The 20,639-nt window shown below is 39.0% G+C and overlaps 1 protein-coding gene and 1 long non-coding RNA gene across 4 annotated transcripts in view; one reads left to right on the top strand and one right to left on the bottom strand.

Annotated features, from left to right (window-relative positions):
* The window catches only part of LOC111181045 (uncharacterized), a 108,193-nt gene that overhangs the window by 11,988 nt on the left and 75,566 nt on the right, over positions 1-20,639 (bottom strand). For all 3 annotated transcript variants that reach the window (XR_016390826.1, XR_016390828.1, XR_016390830.1), the window contains 2 exons: positions 14,531-19,368; positions 241-12,839 (listed from right to left, as the gene is read on the bottom strand). This is a non-coding gene — a long non-coding RNA (uncharacterized LOC111181045). The remainder of the gene's footprint in view (positions 1-240; positions 12,840-14,530; positions 19,369-20,639) is intronic.
* On the top strand, positions 6,205-14,061 carry LOC149744559 (uncharacterized). Its single transcript, XM_089902061.1, has 2 exons — positions 6,205-6,329; positions 10,212-14,061. The coding sequence occupies exons 1-2, from the start codon at positions 6,296-6,298 to the stop codon at positions 12,308-12,310; spliced, it is 2,133 nt and encodes a 710-aa protein (XP_089758187.1). The 5' UTR covers positions 6,205-6,295; the 3' UTR covers positions 12,311-14,061.

Below are 20,639 nucleotides of genomic sequence, written 5' to 3'. Positions count from 1 at the left end.
ATACCGTAGGAGTGCATTTCAGACTCTGCCTTCTATTAAAGAACAAAAATTGAACCAAGTAAATTGAAAGAACTAACTGGCTTTCATGAGTGATTTGTGAATCAGTGTGCATCCCATCTAGTATCAGTAAATAAAGAGGGGCTCAAAGCAGCTGTACAAAATGCAAATCATTTGTAAATAGAAACCAGGCAGGATAAGAAAGATATTTCCAAAAGAAAAAAGTTTTTTTGGCAAGGTTACCTTTTGCTGGGGGAGGGATTGCAAAGGTCTTATCCTGTAGGGTACATCTGTAGTGTTGTTCAGGAAATTCCAGAGTGATTGATTTAAGGTCACATTCCTGGGAGGGGTGAAACTGCAAGTAAGTCTTGGTTTGCTGTCCTGGGGGCAAGCGACTCCACATTGGGGCTGTTTTTTTTGAACATTCCCTAAAACCTGCTCCACATCCATGAGTATGCATTACATGAACGTAGTGCTTCATATTCTTTGTTGTGTCCAAGGTAAACCTAAGGCATGCACCTTGAGTGACATGACGGGAAAATAACAAATATAGTACGCATATGCAAAATATTAGAAAACTTAAAAATCATAAATCTCTCTTTTGTGCTTGAATCACTCAGTGAAATAATTTGAAAATATCGATGTTCATGAGTTTTCTCTTAAAAATGAACAATGTACAATGGGAATTTTTTTGTTTGATAGATAAACTTGAAATTTCATACATTCACTCCCCAAATATTTTTTGTTGTTGCTAATTGTAATTGTAGCCATTCAGTGGAAAAAGGTGGGACCCCACTAAAGGTCATTTAGATTGATATTAACGTTGAAGTGTCATGAGAATGTGTGTTACATTATTCAGGTTTCTAGGGGGACAGGGGAGACTTCTAAGTTGTTCAAAAAATGATTTGAGACAACAGGGAATGGTCACTGGCTTGGTTTGTTAACGTGATCACTGTTTGAGGCTTGTCGGAGGATATGCATATGGATTGAACTACCAGTTTGCATCACAGGAGGGATCCATCAGGCTTCCTTATCAGCTTGCCCAGAGAAGCAGAATAGGAAGAGGTTGTGAGACTTAGAAGGTGTCAGTAATCAAGCATCAAAAACGAGTCAGACGCTTTAATAAAACACTGAATGTTTACTCCCGAAACTCCTGATTTCTTGGTTAGGATACACCATAGTTTTCTTTTCCTTTTTAAAAAAAAAGTATTTATTTGGCTGCGTTGGTCTTAGTTGCGGAGCGTGGGTTCTTCGTTGCTGCATGCGGGCTCAAGAGCCCGCAGGCTTATTTGCCCCACGGCATGTGGGATATTAGTTACCCAACCAGGGATCGAACTCACATCCCCTGCATTGGAAGATGGATTCTTAACCACTGGACCACCAGGAAAGTTCATCATACTTTTCTTCATGCTGATAATTCATTACAGTTTTCCCCCTGCAGCAGACATATGTTCCGTTGTTCAATAGGGTTGTTGAAAAAGTTTGTAAAATACTATTTAAATAAATTGCCTAAGATATTTTTACCCTCGTTTAATAAAAGTTAATGCGTGGAACTGTTGTTTAGATAATCTAAGCATTTTACCAGAAGAGCAATTATCCAAAGGCTATTAAAATTTTGATTATAATCATTGTATTAAGCAATAGGTTACATGGTTTCTTTTCTTTTGATTTTTTTGTTTGTTTTTGTTTTGTTTTTTTGGCAGCACCGCATGGCTTGTGGGATCTTAGTTCCCCGACCAGGGAATGAACCCAGGCGGTGGCAGTGGAAGCCCTGAGTCCTAACCACTGGACTGCCAGGGAATACCCTACATGGTTTATTTTCTACTGTAATATATATATTTTTTAAATACCCCTTTTCTTTAGCATTATTTTTTCCTTCCAGACATATTCCCCTTTTACACCAAGGGATGTATAAATCTGTGGGTTGTTTGGGGACTCTTGTGACATGAATATGCTCATAACGCAATGACATGTACAAAGTAGGGGCACTATAAACATGATAGAAGAGTGTTCTTTTAGGGGTTCAGCTAAATGGAAGAACTGGAATGGCCAAATGGTGAAGTGAAATCTTTTACCTTGTGAGTTGGCTATGGTCAGGTGTTTGAAAATCAAGTTTGTGGAGTTGAATAAACAGTGAACTTGTTACCGAGTCCAAGCTTGCTCTGTTAGCCACACAACAGGCCAGTAAATCAGGAGACGAGGAAGGTGTTGAGTCAAGGAACAGCAACTCTTCCGGAGAGATGGCAGACTAGTGTCTCAAAAAAACCCATCTTATCGGGGTTTGGATGCCAGTTTCTTGTATAGAAAAGAGAGGCAGAGGAGGTGGGGAAGTAAAGTAAAAAGGCCATAAGTGTTGCGAATATCTCTTGGAATGGCCAGCCTTGGGCAGGGGATGTGTTAATTTCTTCTTTCTTGCAGCCATTCACAGGTGGACAGGGTCAGGGTGCTTCCCTGAACAAAGGCACTTTGGTTTAACATTCAGGCAAATGGGTAGGGTTCCCTGAGGTAGGCCATTGTGTATAGACAGTATCCTTTTAGTGAACAAAGGCAACAGGAAGCAAAGGTGAAACAGATCCAACATGGAGTCAGGATTGACTCTTCCCTGTTACAAACTGAATGAAATTTTAAGGGTGAATAACAAAGATCACAAGATTCCAGCTATAGTTTTTGACAAGGAGACAGTCTCCATTGCCAGATATCTAGAAGCCATTCTGACACTTCTCAGTGATTGGTATTCACATTCAGAGTCAGTGAATTCTGCAGAGAAAATAAGATTTGTGCTACTCATACCATGACAACTGACACCAGATATCCTCCAGGTAGAATTTGATCCTGACCAAAAATAAAATGTTTTCCTTGGATAAGTGATCTTAATTTTGATTTGTATTATCTTTTCTCTCACAGTTCAAGTAAGAGTCACTGTCATTAAGGCTTTATGCCCAAAAACTTACTGAATTTTCATGTCTGAAAAAAGCACTGACGTTTACTTTCATTTCACAAATGAAGGATTTTAGGGCAAAGACAGATTTAGACCCATTCAGTTCCATCCCAGCAAGTGACTGAATCAGGAATTGAATCCGTGTTGTCCAGCTTTAAAAACAAATCTTTTAATCAAGTTGCTACACTAACAAGGCTAATTATTTCTATCCTTCAACTATTCAACATCTGTATTTAATTTTGCATCTGTTGCCTTTTTTTTTTTTTTTTTTTTTTTTTTGTGGTACGCGGGCCTCTCACTGTTGTGGCCTCTCCCGTCGCAGAGCACAGGCTCCAGAGGCACAGGCTCAGCGGCCATGGCACACGGGCCCAGCCGCTCCGCGGCATGTGGGATCTTCCCGGACCGGGGCACGAACCCGTGTCCCCTGCATCGGCAGGCAGACTCTCAACCACTGTGCCACCAGGGAAGCCCTGTGCTGATGTTTTTATGCTGCAACTTCTGTAAAGTTTTCTTTTGAAGTAGTCGTTTTTTTGTGGAATCTTTTTGTTTTGTATATATAAAACCTTGTCACCTGCAAAAAAACAATATTAACTTCTTTTTCAATTTTCATATCTTTGATTTCTTTGTCTTGTCTAATGGCTCTAGCTAGGACGTTCAGTACTTTCTTGAACAGCAGTGTAGACATCTTTTCCCTTTTTAAAAATATTTTATTTTATTTTATTTTTTTGGCCATGCTGTGTGCCATACAGGATCTTAGTTCCCCTTCCAGAGATCGAAGTCATGCCCCCTGCAGTGGAAGCATGCAGTATTAACCACTGGACCGCCAGGGAGGTCCTGCTTTCCCTCTTTCATTGTAAGCATTTAACATTGTAGACCTTTTTTTTTAGGCCGTGCCATGCAGCACGTGGGATCTTAGTTCCCTGTCAAGGGATCGAACCCACACCCCCTACAATGGAAGCACAGTCTTAACCACCAAAGTGCCAGGGAAGTCCTTGACTTCTGTTTTAATACAGCTTTGACTGCATGTTATAAATTTTAGTATGTTGCGTTTTTATTCTCATTCAAATATTTTTAAAATTTCCTTGTGATTTCTTCTTTGACCCGTTGCTTCTTTAAGAATGGGCTGTTTAATTTCCTCATTTGGGGGATTTTCCTGTTTTCCTTCTGCTCTTTATTTCTAGTATCTTTTCATTGTGGTTGGAGAAGATACATTTTATGATCTCAACCTTCTTAAATGTGTTAAGATTTGTTTTGTGGCCTAAGGTGTGGTCTTTCCTGGAAAATGTTTCATGTGTGCTCTAGAAGGATGTGTTTTCTACTGTCATTGGGTGGAGTGTTCTGTACATGTCTTAGGTACAGTTGTCCTATATTGTTGTTTAAGGCCTCTGTTTCCTTATTGATCTTCTTTTTGTTTCTATCTGTAGGTAAAACTAGGGTGTTGAAGTCTCATACTGATATTGTGCTGCTGTCTACTTCTCTCTTTATTTCTATTAACGTCTACTTCATTCTGGGGGGAGCTCTAATGTTATACGTATTTATAATTTTTATATCTTCTTGGTGATTTGTACCTTATATCATTATATAATAGCCTTTGTTTCATGTCAGTTTTTGTCTTTGTTTTGTATGGTATAATATAGTCACCTGTGCTCTCTTTAGGACGGATTATCTTTTTCCATCCTTTAACTTTTTGCCTGTGCATCTCCTCAGATTTGTGAACGTTAACTGTTCCAACTCTCTGACTCATTTTCTCTGTTTTTCTCACTCTTGTTCTCTGTTTTTCCTGTTATTTCTTCTAGTTGCCTCTACTCAGGCACATCGTACCGTGGCAAAAGGCAGGAGACCTAGTCAGCCCCCTTCACTCCAGGGTAGTTGCAGAGAAACGCATCAAGCGTTTTCTTTTGATTATGGTGTATGGTGAAATGTTCTAGTTAACTCTGTTTTATATTTATTAATACCTTCATATGTCAATTTTAGTGGATAAAATTGTATTTATATTTTTGAATATAGGTATCTGGTGAGATCAGAGTTCAAGTATCCTATGTTTTCATGTTAGTACCATTTACTGTAGCTGATACGTTTTCATTGTCCCAAAGATGCTGAAATTCACTTGAATAAAATTGATGATGAAAAAAATGATGCAAAAATATGTCCAGAGACAACTCTCATTTCAGTTAATTGTGTGTTTACATATTTATGCAAGAGTTTATGAATGTTCAAGTGCATGGTTTGATAAAGGACATCATGATTTTATTACTGCGTAAAATATCTTTTTCAGTTGAAATGATATCTTAAATATATTCCATGGCCTTGAATTTTTTCTACACTCTCCTGTTAATGTTTTTTGTTTTCTCTTTCAATTTTTAAATGTTTTTTGGCCACACTGCTCGGCTTGCAGGGTATTAGTTCCATGACCAGGGATTGAACTTGGGTGCTTGGTAATTAAAGTGCAGAGTCCTAACCACTGGACTGCCAAGGAATTCCCTTAATGGTTTAAATAGTAATAATATTACTAACATTTTATGTACATTTTTGTGTGTGCCCACATCTGTAGCGACCTTTCAAGGTTTCTCCAGGAATTCTCTGTCAGTGTACTTTCACTGGTCTTTCTGTTACTAAATTTTCTGCTTCTTTAGCTTCAATTGCAGAGCCCAGCCACCTTAGTTCATATGCTTGCTCTGTCATTTCTTAGCTTCCTAACCTCAGTTGAGTTGCTCAGGCTGTCTCTGACAGTTTTCTCCTCTGTAAGATGGGAACAGATCTTACTGTAAAGAGCTGTTAGGTTGATAACAAGCTCACATCTATAAAGCCTTTAGAGTAGTTTTTTGCATATAGGAAGTATTCAACCACTGTTAGTCATTGCTGCTGTCGTCATCATTATAATTTAAGATTTTGACTTTTTTTAAAGCCACTGTGGACTTAAGACATCACTCATTCTATAGCTCATCCAGATATTGAGCATCACTCAGTATGTAAAACATAATATGTAATACTTCCGCATAGACAATCCATTCTTGAATTTTATTTGTATGTATCTCATATATTTTCCACAAAAATGAAAACTCCACATTAATTGGAAGATATCATAATCTCATGAAAAAGCATAAGAAATTAAAATTAGAGACTGATAATTTGCTCCAAATACCTTTACGTGGATTTGTCAGAAAACGTACTTCAACTGAATTCATCCTTACCCCTCTCTTGTTGTCATTTTGTGTGCAAATAAGAACTCTCCTCAGGACCCCTTGGTGAAATGTATTTTCATTTCAGGAACAGTTGACATTCAAGGATATTGACATAGAATTCTCTCAGGAGGAGTGGGAATGCCTGGAACCCGCTCAGCAAGCCTTGTACAGGGACGTGATGTTGGAGACCTACAGGAACCTGCTCTCCCTAGGTGAGGATAACATCCCTCTAGAAGTAGGGATCTTCCCTTGGTATCTTTGCATTTCCTTTGTGTGCCTCATTTGAGCTGGTTTTCCTTGACTGATATGAAATCCCTGTTGACTCAGATGTGAAACGCTTCATGATATGGCATCAGGAGTATAAACCTACCTCTTCTTACGATGATCTGCGCACTTCATGATGCATCAGGGGTTGTTCCAGAGCTCATGTAGTTACGGCAAGCTTTTGATATACCCACTTTCCTATTTTCTACCCATGGGCTTTTGATTATGGAGTTCTAGGAAAAGAAGTATGTTTCTGCATATTATACTGTTCCCTGTGTATTCAGAAGGAGGCAAGTAGTGGATGAATTTTTGAAATATTTTTCTAGACCCATTGGTAACGTCCTCCATCCTCTGGTGAACAAAGAACTAAGTTTCTGGAAAATCCACAGCTAATCATGTTTCTTTGTTCTTAACTGGAGGAATTTCTGTTTCTCATCTGAATATTTTACCCAGTTTGTAGCAAGAGAAAGAGCCCTAGGCTGTAGATAGTGAGGTGAGTGCCTTTGGGGTTGTATCAAAGTTTGAATATAGGTCAGATCTCAGAAGGGCTGAGGGGAAGCCTCATTATTACAGTAGTGTTTGAGAAACTCTGAACACTCCTGTTGGAGAGTTCTATGAGAGTACCAATGTTTGTTTATTATTATGAACTCTCAGAGGGAAGTTTTTCTTCTCCATAACTCCATAACTTATCACTCTTTCAACATGTAAAATGCATTCTTTCACCCTGCAGTGGTGCTGCAGCTCCTACAGAGACAAAGGCAAAGTCTTTATCATGATCTACAGCACTCTGTATCTGGCTCCCGTGAACTGGTTGTTGCTTGACTTTGAGGAGTGTGAGGCGGGCTGTTTTTTGTTTCTCTTTTAAATAGTAGCACATTTTATTAGTGTCATTTATTGATGTCTGTGTGTTGTGTTGGCAGCAGGGGGAAAAACGGTCAGCTTTCTCATGCGTTGAATATGACGGTAAAATTTCCTCAGTGTGCTCCGGCTGGCTAAGGGTGGCCTGTGGTGAAAGTTGAAAGCTAGTTCCCATTCCTGGAACATGCCCAGCATGGGCTAGGAGGCGCTTTGTGGAGGGAGGAATCCATCCCCTCCCTGGCACTCGTATCTTGCCTAGGGATGTTCAGCAGAAAAGTTGCCAGTCCGGGCTGGCAGCGGCCCTGAGCAGAGAAATGCCCACCAGGAGGGTCGAGACCAGGCCGTGAGTCTGGCAGGCTGGAAGTGAGTCCCTGCTGCCCAGTGATCCCAAAGCCTCCCGCTCAATTGAGTGCCAGTTGTCCGAAGCGAGCTGTTTTATTGGGGTTTCTGTCCCCCTCATCTCTCCCTCAGGGCATGATTTTATTGGAAGCTCAGTTCTCAGTCCATATAGATAAGAGCTGATGCCTCCAGACTCAATACCTGAACCTTTCCCAGTTCCGTCCACATTTGATGTTTTTAGGATACGTAATCAGAAGATGGGAGACACTGGCTGCTCTCTTACTCCATCTGGCACCTCAGAACCTGCATGGAGCTGTCTCAGGCCCTGTCTGCTTATTTAGATCCCTCAGCCATTTCTTGTGTTCTGCTTTTGCCACAAACTGCAGGATGTGTGTAAAAGCCAGTTTGAATGGATCGTATGTAACTTTTACTTAGGAAAACTGTAAAGATAATGGACAGAGAGATCCTTTTTTTAATCCCCAATCTTTCATGAGGTGAATATGTGAATGTTTCAGGGTTTTACTTTGGCATCTGTGGGTAAAGCTCATGGTTCCGTCTGAAGGTCCTATAGAATCGGACACACATATCTTGCGTTTTTTCCCCTCGTGTACTGCGCTACCTAGTTGGGAACTGTGTACTCTTCCTGATTTGCTACTCCTCTAAGTTTGTATGATTGTGCCTCTGTAGCTCCGCTTTTGAAATACATCGTCCAAGGCTCTGAAATTTTTCTAGTTTGTTTGCTGTGATAATCCACCCTTAGTTAATGGACAACTTCTGATGGACTCTCTATGGAGTGGGTTTACTGGGTAACAGAAAATTCTTACAGAGAATGCTTTTCCTCATATCTTGTAACATTTTCCTGCTACACACAGAATCACCACTTCAGGCTATTTAGTGGAGAGTTCAGCATGTTCCAGGTTACCATCAGAGCCTGGCCGATTAGCCTTTCCACATTCTTTTTTCTGCTTTTGTGGAGTGACACAAAGGCGTGTCTCAAGGGCACTGTGACAGTGTTTCGTATATGCTAATGACCATTCCCTTTCAGCCTCAGTTAAATGGCATAGGGATTTCTCCTAAGAAAAGTGTCCAAGTTCACATCCCCATATTTGTGACACTGTCGAGTAAATTGTTGTTGATGCCATATTTTTCGTTACCTGTGTGTGCACCATCGTTCATTCTACGTCTACACCTAATTTTGAAGCATCTTAATGAGAGAGCTTATGAGGTGGAGTGACACCTCCAGTGATGAACCAGAAACCATTTCTAGGAGGGATGCCTGAACAACATTTTTAGTTACACAGCTCACGTCTTCTTGCATCTCCCTTGAAGTTTTCTTTTTAAACTCTTGGAATTTTCTGTGATATTTTGTAATTTATACTGCTTGTCTGGGTAGTCATGCTTAAGTGATGTTGTCTTAGTCTGTAGGTCTAGGTTCAAATCCTGTTTCTCTCACTACTTTCTGTATCAGTTGGGATCATGTACAGAAAACTGTGAGTCTTCTGTCCTAATTTGAAAAATTGTGGTAAGTTTCTTCAAGCCATTTAAGGGAAATTATTACTGTTAGATGCCTTAGAATAGTGCACGTTTTTAGTAAAGACTCAAAAGGTAATTTTGTATATCAAGATATAGTAATAGTGTGTCATGTTTATTGACGTCCCTTTGCATTTTATATCGTATGCTGCTTTTGTTTGTTTTGCAATTTGTCTCAACGATGTCGTTTCTGACCGTAGTTAATAAATTTACCACTTGCTCACTCTTTATTATATATATTGTGGAGCCAATGAGCTGGATGTTTAAGGGCACTTCATAGGTTGGGAATTGCTCCATTAATTGGTTGTAAATATAAATGGAGAATATTTTATTCATAAATATCTAATTTTGATTTACGGATGATTGACTTTTAGATGTTTTATGCTTTTTCATGGATACATAGTTTTATAGGAGGTACTGAGAAAAATATTTTGCTTTTTAAAAAGTTGTTTTATCAAATTCTTCATTTTCTCTATGCTATATTTGTTTCCCAATTCTATCTGCAACTCATTTAGATTATTCATTAATATGCTAGTTTTCTTTTTTCCTTTTATTTTGGCCATGCTGCACAGCTTGTGGGATCTTAGTTCCCTGACCAGGGATTGAACCTGGGCCCTCTGTAGTGAAAGTGCGGCGTCCTAACCTCAGGTCCGCCAGGGAATTCCTGCTAGTTTTCTATTACTGACTGTTACAACATATTGTCTGCTATTTAGCAATTATTTATGAATAATAGGTATGCAGAATATACGCATAGTGTAATGTATTTTTCTCCTCAGCTATGAGACAGCAGTATGTTTACTGTGAATTGGTGTGTGCTTATACATCATGGTGGAAATATACACTTTCTTTGATAGCTAACAGAAGTTATTCCTATGTGAGTATTTTTGGCATACGTTGTTTGAAAGTACAGTACCCTAAATTTAATCACTTTTTCTTTAGTGAAGAATCATTCCTTTTGTGTTCCTAAAAACTTGAAGATCTTTGTTGGAAAGTTAATAACTTTGGTATAAGTGTTAGTTTTACTGTAATATCAGGTATTTAACATGAAGCATTTATTTAGGAATTAAAATGAATAGGCTACTTATGGTTCTTTTATCTTCTAGACATCTCTCCGACACACGTGATCAAGAAATTACAACTAAAAGTAAACACTGGTAGAGGAGAAGTATTACAAACAGTGATGTTGGGAAGACATGAAAGGAATAAAGTGAAACGTTTTAACCTCAGGGGAATCCAGGAAAATATATCTGACTTTGAGTCTCAGCAGAGAGATGAGGTAAGAAATTACAAAGGAACTGCTATGTCCCATAATGAAAATCCTACTGATAAGAGAGATGGACTTGGTAGGAGTGTTGCAGGAATTAAGCCTATTGAAAATAGGCTTGCATCAGGCTTTCGGGATGAATTGCATATATTTAAAAGTGAACAAAAAATTGGTGAATTTAATCAAGCTGACAAGAATATCAACAGTAGTGCCTCATTTTCACCACCTCAGACAGTTTCTCCTGTCGTCCAGACTAGCATTTCTGATACAAATGGGAATGATTTTGTGCATCCTTCAGTACTGACACAAGACCAGAGGGCACACAGGGAACAACCTTACAAATGTATTGAGTCTGGCAAAACCTTTCATCAGGTCTCAAACCGCACTCGACATCAGATCATCCATACAGAAGAAAAATTACATAATTGTGATGTATGTGGCAAAGTTTTTAGTCGAAATTCAGACCTTGCAGTTCATCAGAGAAATCATACTGGAGAGGAATCTTACAAACATAACGTGTGTGGCAAAACCCTTGATCATGGCTCACACATCACTGGACATCAGGTAATCCATACAGAAGAGAATTTTTATAAATGTGACATATGTGAAAAAGTCTTTAGTCACAAATCAAACCTTGCAGTTCATCAGAGAATTCATACTGCAGAAAAACCTTACAAATGTAATGTGTGTGATAAAGTGTTTAATCACAACTCGAATCGTAGAAGACATCAGTTAATCCATACAGGAGCAAAACCATATAAATGTGATGTATGTGGCAGAGTCTTTAATCGAAATTCAATCCTTGCACTTCATCAGAGAATTCATACTGGAGAGAAACCTTACAAATGTAACGAGTGTGGGAAGGTCTTTAGTCGGAAAGGAACCCTTGCAAGTCATCGGAGAATTCACACTGGAGAGAAACCTTACAAATGTAATGAGTGTGGTAAAACCTTTTATCACAGCTCAATCCTCACTCGACATCAGATAATCCATAAAGGAGTGAAATTACATAAATGTGATGTATGTGGCAAAGTTTATAGTCGAAATTCAAATCTTGCAGTTCATCAGAGAACTCATACTGGAGAGAAGCCTTATAGATGTAATGAGTGTGGCCAGGTCTTTAGTCAGAAAGCAGCGCTTGCATGTCATCAGGCAATTCATACTGGAGAGGATCCTTACAAATGTAATGTGTGTGGCAAAATCTTTTGTAATAGCGCGAACCTCAGGAAACATCAGGTAATTCATAAAGGAGGAAAATTATATAAATGTGATGTGTGTGGCAGAGTCTTTAGTCTAAGTTCATACCTTGCAAAACATCACAGAATTCATTCTGGAGATAAACCTTACAAATGTAATGACTGTGGTAAGGTCTTTATTAAAAAAGCAATCCTTGCAATTCATCAGAGAATTCATACTGGAGAGGAACCTTACAAATGTGATGAGTGTGGCAAAGTCTGTAGTCTAAAAGCATCCCTTGCAAAGCATCAGGTAATTCATACTCGAGAGAAACGTTACAAATGTAATGAGTGTGGCAAAACCTTTCATCGGAGCTCAACCCTCACTCGACATCAGATAATCCATAAAGGAGTGAAAGTATATAAATGTGATGTATGTGACAAAGTTTATAGTCGAAAATCAGTCCTTGCAATTCATCAGAGAGATCATATTGGAGAGAAACCTTACATATGTAATGAGTGTGGCAAGACCTTTAATTACAGATCGAAACTCAGTAGACATCAGTTAATCCATACAGAAGAGAAATTATGTAAGTGTGATGTATGTGGCAGAGTCTTTAGTCAAAATTCATATCTTGCAAGACATCAGAGGATTCATACTGGAGAGAAACCTTACAAATGTAATGAGTGTGGCAAGGCGTTTAGTCAAATTCCAACCCTTGGAAAGCATCAGAGAATACATACTGGAAAAAAAACCTTATAAATGTAATTAGTGTGGTAAGGTCTTTAGTCAAAATTCACTGCTTGCATCTCATTGTAGAATACGTGCTGTAGAGAAACCTTTCAAAAATATTGAGTGCTGAAAATCCTTTACTCAGATTTCAACCCTCACTACACATTAGGTAATAAATACAGAGGGGAAACCATATTAATGTAATATAGGTGGGAAGGACTTCCTTGAAAATTGACACTTTAAGTTCATGGGAGATTCATAGTGGTAGAAATCATGCAAATGTCTTCAGTGTGGCAAAGCCTTACCTATGATTGGATAATCCGTGCTAGACAGAAATCATAGAAATGTAATGAGTGTCTCAAAGTCTTTAGTCAGAATTCATACCTTAATATCCACCGAAGAATTTATACTGGAGAGAAATCTTTCAAATATAATGCGTGGCATATCCTTCAGTTTACTTTCAGTCCTACCTTACCATCAGGTAATCCATACTGGTGAGAGACTTTAAGTGAGGGTTTTAGCAGGTGTCCACATGTTACGCTTCATTGGAAAAATCACGCTGGAAAGAATCAGATAAACGTATTTAGTATGATCAGGCCTTTCGAGAAGAAATTCATTCACCAAAGAATTCATTCTGGAGACTACCTCACAAATGCCATGAATGGGAAAAACCTTTACTCAGGGCTCACGTCTCACCAGTCATCAGATAATCTATACTGGACAGGACATTCCAGATGTAATGAATGTGTCAAAGCTTTTGTGTTGTGCCTTAAACTGAGTGTTCACCAAATACTTCATACTTGAACATTCAGTGAGTATTGCAAGGTTTCAAATTATTGCTCATTCATCACTAGATATCAAAATACTTATCCTGGAAGGAAACCACACAAATGTAATGTGTGTGGCAAGAAATGTAAAGGTTTTCATCAAGTATCAACACCTTTGGTGTAATGATATGGAAATTTTTTGAGCCCTTCTGACAACAGACTGTATCAGAGAATCCATACTAGAAACAAATGTCTTTAGTTCTTTGAGAGTAATCTGAGATATTGCATACAACAGAATAATTACAAGTCACATATGGTAAAACGTATGACATGATGTGTATGACAGGAAGAAGGACATGTGTGGAAATGGCCCGTTATCTTCAGTGTATAAATATTTATTTGTCTTTTCTTGAAAAGGCTATGTTGCTCTTAATGCCTTTCAGCCTGAAGTTTGAAGTCTGTTCATTTTATGCCTTAACTACAGGACTTTCAGAATGGTCTCTGGGAAAGAGTCAATAAGATGAGGGGGCTGGTAAAAGTGGGACCCGTTATTATCAAATTCAGTAGCGTGTGAATTAGCATTAGTTGGGGGGTGGCAGTGAATAGTGTAAAACTGACATGACTAATCATGCTTACTATGTTCAGGCCCTTCTGTAGGTAGGCCATTACAGGTTACAGCACAGAATGGTCTGCCAACTGGCCGTGAACAGAGCAGAAGGGACATTAAGGAAGGAGAGTGACAGGTTCCTAGGGGCTGATTATGTGGTAGAAACAGTACAAAGGAAAAGCTGATCACTTTTTGCAATGAATGGGAATAGCTGTTGTATATATGTATGTTTAATGAAAAATTAGTTTTCTTCTTGGAACTTGAAAGAGCAGTTAGCGTGAGAGAAAAACAGTATGTGCATGTGTATGATTTACATTTGACTGTTGCCATTACATTTTGCTTTGGTTTAATTCTGAATCAATTAAAATAGGTGTTCTTTAATTAATAAAATCAATCATTTTTCTTAACCTTGGATGAATCATGTTTCTTCCACCAACACAGTTTTATTCCACCTTAATACTTTATAACAGAAGCTAGCATTGCATCATTAGGCTCTCAGGGTTGAAAGAATCTGTAAAAATTTCTTTCCCTGATGGAATCAAACAACATACAATTTATGGATTATATATTCATAATTTGTATCTGATTTATTCTCTGCAAACTCTGCTCCAGAATATTTATGCGGCTATAGTGAAAATACCGTAGGAGTGCATTTCAGACTCTGCCTTCTATTAAAGAACAAAAATTGAACCAAGTAAATTGAAAGAACTAACTGGCTTTCATGAGTGATTTGTGAATCAGTGTGCATCCCGTCTAGTATCAGTAAATAAAGAGGGGCTCAAAGCAGCTGTACAAAATGCAAATCATTTGTAAATAGAAACCAGGCAGGATAAGAAAGATATTTCCAAAAGAAAAAAGTTTTTTTGGCAAGGTTACCTTTTGCTGGGGGAGGGATTGCAAAGGTCTTATCCTGTAGGGTACATCTGTAGTGTTGTTCAGGAAATTCCAGAGTGATTGATTTAAGGTCACATTCCTGGGAGGGGTGAAACTGCAAGTAAGTCTTGGTTTGCTGTCCTGGGGGCAAGCGACTCCACTTTGGGGCTGTTTTTTTTGAACATTCCCTAAAACCTGCTCCACATCCTTGAGTATGCATTACATGAACGTAGTGCTTCATATTCTTTGTTGTGTCCAAGGTAAACCTAAGGCATGCACCTTGAGTGACATGACGGGAAAATAACAAATATAGTACGCATATGCAAAATATTAGAAAACTTAAAAATCATAAATCTCTCTTTTGTGCTTGAATCACTCAGTGAAATAATTTGAAAATATCGATGTTCATGAGTTTTCTCTTAAAAATGAACAATGTACAATGGGAATTTTTTTGTTTGATAGATAAACTTGAAATTTCATACATTCACTCCCCAAATATTTTTTGTTGTTGCTAATTGTAATTGTAGCCATTCAGTGGAAAAAGGTGGGACCCCACTAAAGGTCATTTAGATTGATATTAACGTTGAAGTGTTACGAGAATGTGTGTTACATTATTTTGGTTTCTAGGGGGACAGGGGAGGCTTCTAAGTTGTTCAAAAAATGATTTGAGACAACAGGGAATGGTCACTGGCTTGGTTTGTTAACGTGATCACTGTTTGAGGCTTGTTGGAGGATATGCATATGGATTGAACTACCAGTTTGCATCACAGGAGGGATCCATCAGGCTTCCTTATCATCTTGCCCAGAGATGCAGAATAGGAAGAGGTTGTGAGACTTAGAAGGTGTCAGTAATCAAGCATCAAAAACTGGAGTCAGACGCTTTAATAAAACACTGAATGTTTACTCCCGAAACTCCTGATTTCTTGGTTAGGATACACCATAGTTTTCTTTTCCTTTTTAAAAAAAATGTATTTATTTGGCTGCGTTGGTTTTAGTTGCGGAGCGCGGGTTCTTCGTTGCTGCATGCGGGCTCAAGAGCCCGCAGGCTTATTTGCCCCACGGCATGTGGGATATTAGTTACCCAACCAGGGATCAAACTCACATCCCCTGCATTGGAAGATGGATTCTTAACCACTGGACCACCAGGAAAGTTCACCATACTTTTCTTCATGCTAATAATTCATTACAGTTTTCCCCCTGCAGCAGACATATGTTCCGTTGTTCAATAGGGTTGTTGAAAATGTTTGTAAAATACTATTTAAATAAATCGCATATCTTATAAAAATAAGATATTTTTACTCTCGTTTAATAAAAGTTAATGCGTGGAACTGTTGTTTAGATAATCTAAGCAATTTACCAGAAGAGCAGTTATCCAAAGGCTATTAAAATTTTGATTATAATCATTGTATTAAGCAATAGGCCCTTACATGGTTTCTTTTCTTTTGATATTTTTGTTTGTTTGGCAGCACCGCATGGCTTGTGGGATCTTAGTTCCCCGACCAGGGAATGAACCCAGGCGGTGGCAGTGGAAGCCCTGAGTCCTAACCACTGGACTGCCAGGGAATACCCTACATGGCTTATTTTCTACTGTAATACATATATTTTTTAAATACCCCTTTTCTTTAGCATTATTTTTTCCTTCCAGACATATTCCCCTTTTACACCAAGGGATGTATAAATCTGTGGGTTGTTTGGGGACTCTTGTGACATGAATATGCTCATAACGCAATGACATGTACAAAGTAGGGGCACTATAAACATGATAGAAGAGTGTTCTTTTAGGGGTTCAGCTAAATGGAAGAACTGGAATGGCCAAATGGTGAAGTGAAATCTTTTACCTTGTGAGTTGGCTATGGTCAGGTGTTTGAAAATCAAGTTTGTGGAGTTGAATAAACAGTGAACTTGTTACCGAGTCCAAGCTTGCTCTGTTAGCCACACAACAGGCCAGTAAATCGGGAGACGAGGAAGGTGTTGAGTCAAGGAACAGCAACTCTCCCGGAGAGATGGCAGACTAGTGTCTCAAAAAAACCCATCTTATCGGGGTTTGGATGCCAGTTTCTTGTATAGAAAAGAGAGGCAGAGGAGGTGGGGAAGTAAAGTAAAAAGGCCATAAGTGTTGCGAATATCTCTTGGAATGGCCAGCCTTGGGCAGGGGATGTGTTAATTTCTTCTTTCTTGCAGCCATTCACAGGTGGACAGGGTCAGGGTGCTTCCCTGAACAAAGGCACTTTGGTTTAACATTCAGGCAGATGGGTAGGGTTCCCTGAGGTAGGCCATTGTGTATAGACAGTATCCTTTTAGTGAACAAAGGCAACAGGAAGCAAAGGTGAAACAGATCCAACATGGAGTCAGGATTGACTCTTCCCTGTTACAAACTGAATGAAATTTTAAGGGTGAATAACAAAGATCACAAGATTCCAGCTATAGTTTTTGACAAGGAGACAGTCTCCATTGCCAGATATCTAGAAGCCATTCTGACACTTCTCAGTGATTGGTATTCACATTCAGAGTCAGTGAATTCTGCAGAGAAAATAAGATTTGTGCTACTCATACCATGACAACTGACACCAGATATCCTCCAGGTAGAATTTGATCCTGACCAAAAATAAAATGTTTTCCTTGGATAAGTGATCTTAATTTTGATTTGTATTATCTTTTCTCTCACAGTTCAAGTAAGAGTCACTGTCATTAAGGCTTTATGCCCAAAAACTTACTGAATTTTCATGTCTGAAAAAAGCACTGACGTTTACTTTCATTTCACAAATGAAGGATTTTAGGGCAAAGACAGATTTAGACCTATTCAGTTCCATCCCAGCAAGTGACTGAATCAGGAATTGAATCCATGTTGTCCAGGTTTAAAAACAAATCTTTTAATCAAGTTGCTACACTAACAAGGCTAATTATTTCTATCCTTCAACTATTCAACATCTGTATTTAATTTTGCATCTCTTGCCTTTTTTTTTTTTTTTTTTTTTTTGCGGTACGCGGACCTCTCACTGTTGTGGCCTCCCCCGTCGCGGAGCACAGGCTCCGGACGCGCAGGCTCGGCGGCCATGACACACGGGCCTAGCCGCTGCGCAGCATGTGGGATCTTCCCGGACCGGGGCACGAACCCGTGTCCCCTGCATCGGCAGGCGGACTCTCAACCACTGCGCTACCAGGGAAGGCCTGCCATTTTTAAATGACTTAACTTCATAATGTAATTGTGGTTATGGTAAATTCCTATTATGTCATTACTTTTTTTTTTTTTTCCCTCCTAAACTGAAGGTTTGTGGCAATCCTGTGTGGAGCAAGTCTTTGGCACCATATTTCCAACAACATTTGGTCACTTCGTGTGTGTCTGTCACATGTGGATAATTCTCAATGTTTCACACTTATTATTATATTTGTTATGTTGTCTGTGACTAGTAATCTTAATAATACTAAGTTGTGGAATGAAATGCCTGCTGCTTGGGAAGGAGGCCGCCCCACTGGCAAAGGAGGAGCCTGTGGACGGGTCTTATTTGATCTCTTTCTTGGGACAGGTTGCTGGCGTGGCCACAGTTCTTCATGGGGCAGTTGACAGGGATGCAGGGAAGAATAACACGAGGGGCAGGTCCTCGTCTCAGTTGTATTTCTGGGCGAGCTGCTGAGGGAAGGCTCCATGAAGCCACCCCTCAGGCAAAGCACCAAGTGCAGGGTAGACTCTGGATATCGTATTCTGAGAGAGTACGACCCTCCGCCAGCTCTTTGCCCACAAAAATCCAAGGCTGCTGGCCAGGTGGAACGCCCTCAGGGTCTTCACAGAGATCTGTATGTCTGCATCCACTTGGCTGCCTCCTTAAAGAGATTGCAGCAATAATGTATCTTTTATTTAACATTTTGTACTGCCATTGCACAATTTATAGTCTACAGTAAAGTATAAACATGAGTTCATAAGCACTGTGAATGTACAAAATTCATGTGACCGATTTAATTGCAGTATTTTCTTTATTGGGGTGCTCTGGAACCAAATTTCCAACATCTCCAAAATATGCCTGGGGTTTTGTTTCAGGAGATTAGTTTCTCCTCTAGAGAAATCCTTGTTTGACGTGGGAATGCTTTCCCAACTCACAAACCTGTTTCCCTTACAGACTCTGCCACTCAGACTGAAATAGGTAGTTACTCATGTGAGCCCTTCCTGCTGCCAGGATTTTCGTGTGGTGTATCGGTATCAGTCGGGGAGGTCGACAGCCAGTCTCTGAGATATGTCTGTGATTCTGACATACCATCTCCTAGAACTTCATATTCAACATCAATGCAACTGTAGTACAACTACAGTGTACAGTTGGTGAGCTGAGAATGTTTTTGAAAAACTTTGTTCCCATTTGCCAATCCTGTGAACAATTAAAAGTTTTTAATGAATGTCACCAGTGTATATTAGAGACGCTTCCTTTTCTATGACGCTTTTCTATGGCAGACTGGTGTTCTCATGGCAGAAACAGGAAATGCTGAAGTCTCATACTTGCTAGATAGTGATGTTGAAAATATTTTCCATGGGTGCTTTTTCAAAAATTTCTGCTCTCGTGGCAAATTATAAATGTTGATATATTCAGTTTTCATTTTCACTCAATTCAGAATACATTCGAATTTCCTCCTTTTCCCAAACTTACAGGTAGATAATTATTTTCCAAATATTTGATTTCCAGGAGAGTTTTCTGTTATTGATTTCTGTTTTAATTCCATTGTGGTCATACAAACATTTGGTATAACTTGAATTCTTACAATTTATGAAGATGTGTTTGGTAGCCAGAAATATGGTTTGTCTTGCTGTTGCAGAATGTGCACTTTGAAGACTGTAAAATTCTCTCATTAGGTGGGTTCTTGAAAAACAAAAGAAAACAAAAACCCTCAGTTTTCTTCCTCCTGTGGAAGGAAAATTCAGACCTTCCTGCTGTGTGTTTCTTTCCTCTGTATCTCGTTTATGCTGACACTACAACCACCCTTACACAGAGCACTTTTGACAATTTTGGTCACCAGTGTGTGGGGATTTTCCCCACAACAAGCAAGTCCGTACAACCCCAGCTGGGTGTCCTGCAATGCAACTCAGTTCTGATCCTGTCTTCACAGAAATAACATGGAGACCCCACAAGACTTCCCCTCCAGCACATTTCATATGCTAGTCACGAGTTCAGGTTATCCACCTGTGCTTCTTATTAACTGGTTATGTATCACAGTTTCCAACAACTCTCTTTTTCAGTTCAGTGAATTGGCTGGAGCACCTCACAAAACTCAGGAAAACACTTCCATTTACCAGTTTATTAGAGGATATGATAAAGGATACAGATGAATAGCCACATGAAAAGATAGATGCGTGAGTTCTGGGATGGACCCAAGTGCAGGACCTATCATTGTGGAGTTGGGGTGTGTCACCCTCCCAGCGTGGAGCTTTCTGAACCAGCTAGTGTTGGGATTTTATGGAGGCTTCCTCAAATAGGCCTGATCAATTATTACCTCCTTTTCTAGCCCTACTCCTCTCCTCTGAAAATATGGAGGGTAGGGTTGAAAATTCAAAGCTTCCATCATGGCTTGGTCCTTTTTTAAAATTGAAGTATAGTTGATCTACAATATTGTGTTAGTTTCTGTACATCAGCAATGAATTCAGTTATATATATAATTTTTCAGATTCTTTTTTCATTATCGTTTATTACAAGATATTGAATATAATTCCCTTTGCTGTAATGTAGGACCTTGTTATTTTTCTATTTTATATATAGTAGTTTGTATCTGCTAATCCGAAACCCCTAATGTATTCTTCCTCCCCCTTTCCCCTTTGGTAACCATACGTTTATTTTGTATGTCTGAAGTCTGTTTCTGTTTTGTAAATAAGTTGATTTGTATAATTTTTTAGATTCCACATATAAGTGATATCATAATATTTGTCTTTCTCTTTCTGACTTCACTTAATCTGATAATCGCTAGGTACCATCCATGTTGCTGCAAATGGCAATATTTCATTTTTTTGTGGGTAATATTCCATTGTATATAAGTACCACATATTCTTTATCCATTCATTTGTTGATGAACAGGTTGCTTCCATGTCTTGGCTATTGTAAATAGTGCTGCTGTGAACATACAGTTGCATGTATCTTTT

The sequence above is a fragment of the Delphinapterus leucas genome, chromosome 20 (genome assembly GCF_059928025.1).
Source record: "Delphinapterus leucas isolate spDelLeu-1000000601 "Yukka" chromosome 20, BTC_Dleu_Yukka2, whole genome shotgun sequence".
Classification (NCBI taxonomy): Eukaryota; Metazoa; Chordata; class Mammalia; order Artiodactyla; family Monodontidae; genus Delphinapterus; species Delphinapterus leucas.
Note: the sequence above shows the minus strand (reverse complement) of the source record. Positions and strands in the feature narration are given on the sequence as shown.

What these genes read in the sequence shown, in the direction of transcription:
- LOC149744559 (XM_089902061.1), top strand. Translation starts at nt 6,296, where the DNA reads ATGTTGGAGACCTACAGGAACCTGCTCTCCCTAG. An exon ending in CAGGAACCTGCTCTCCCTAG is followed by an intron (nt 6,330 to 10,211) that starts GTGAGGATAACA and finishes TTTATCTTCTAG; the next exon opens with ACATCTCTCCGACACACGTG.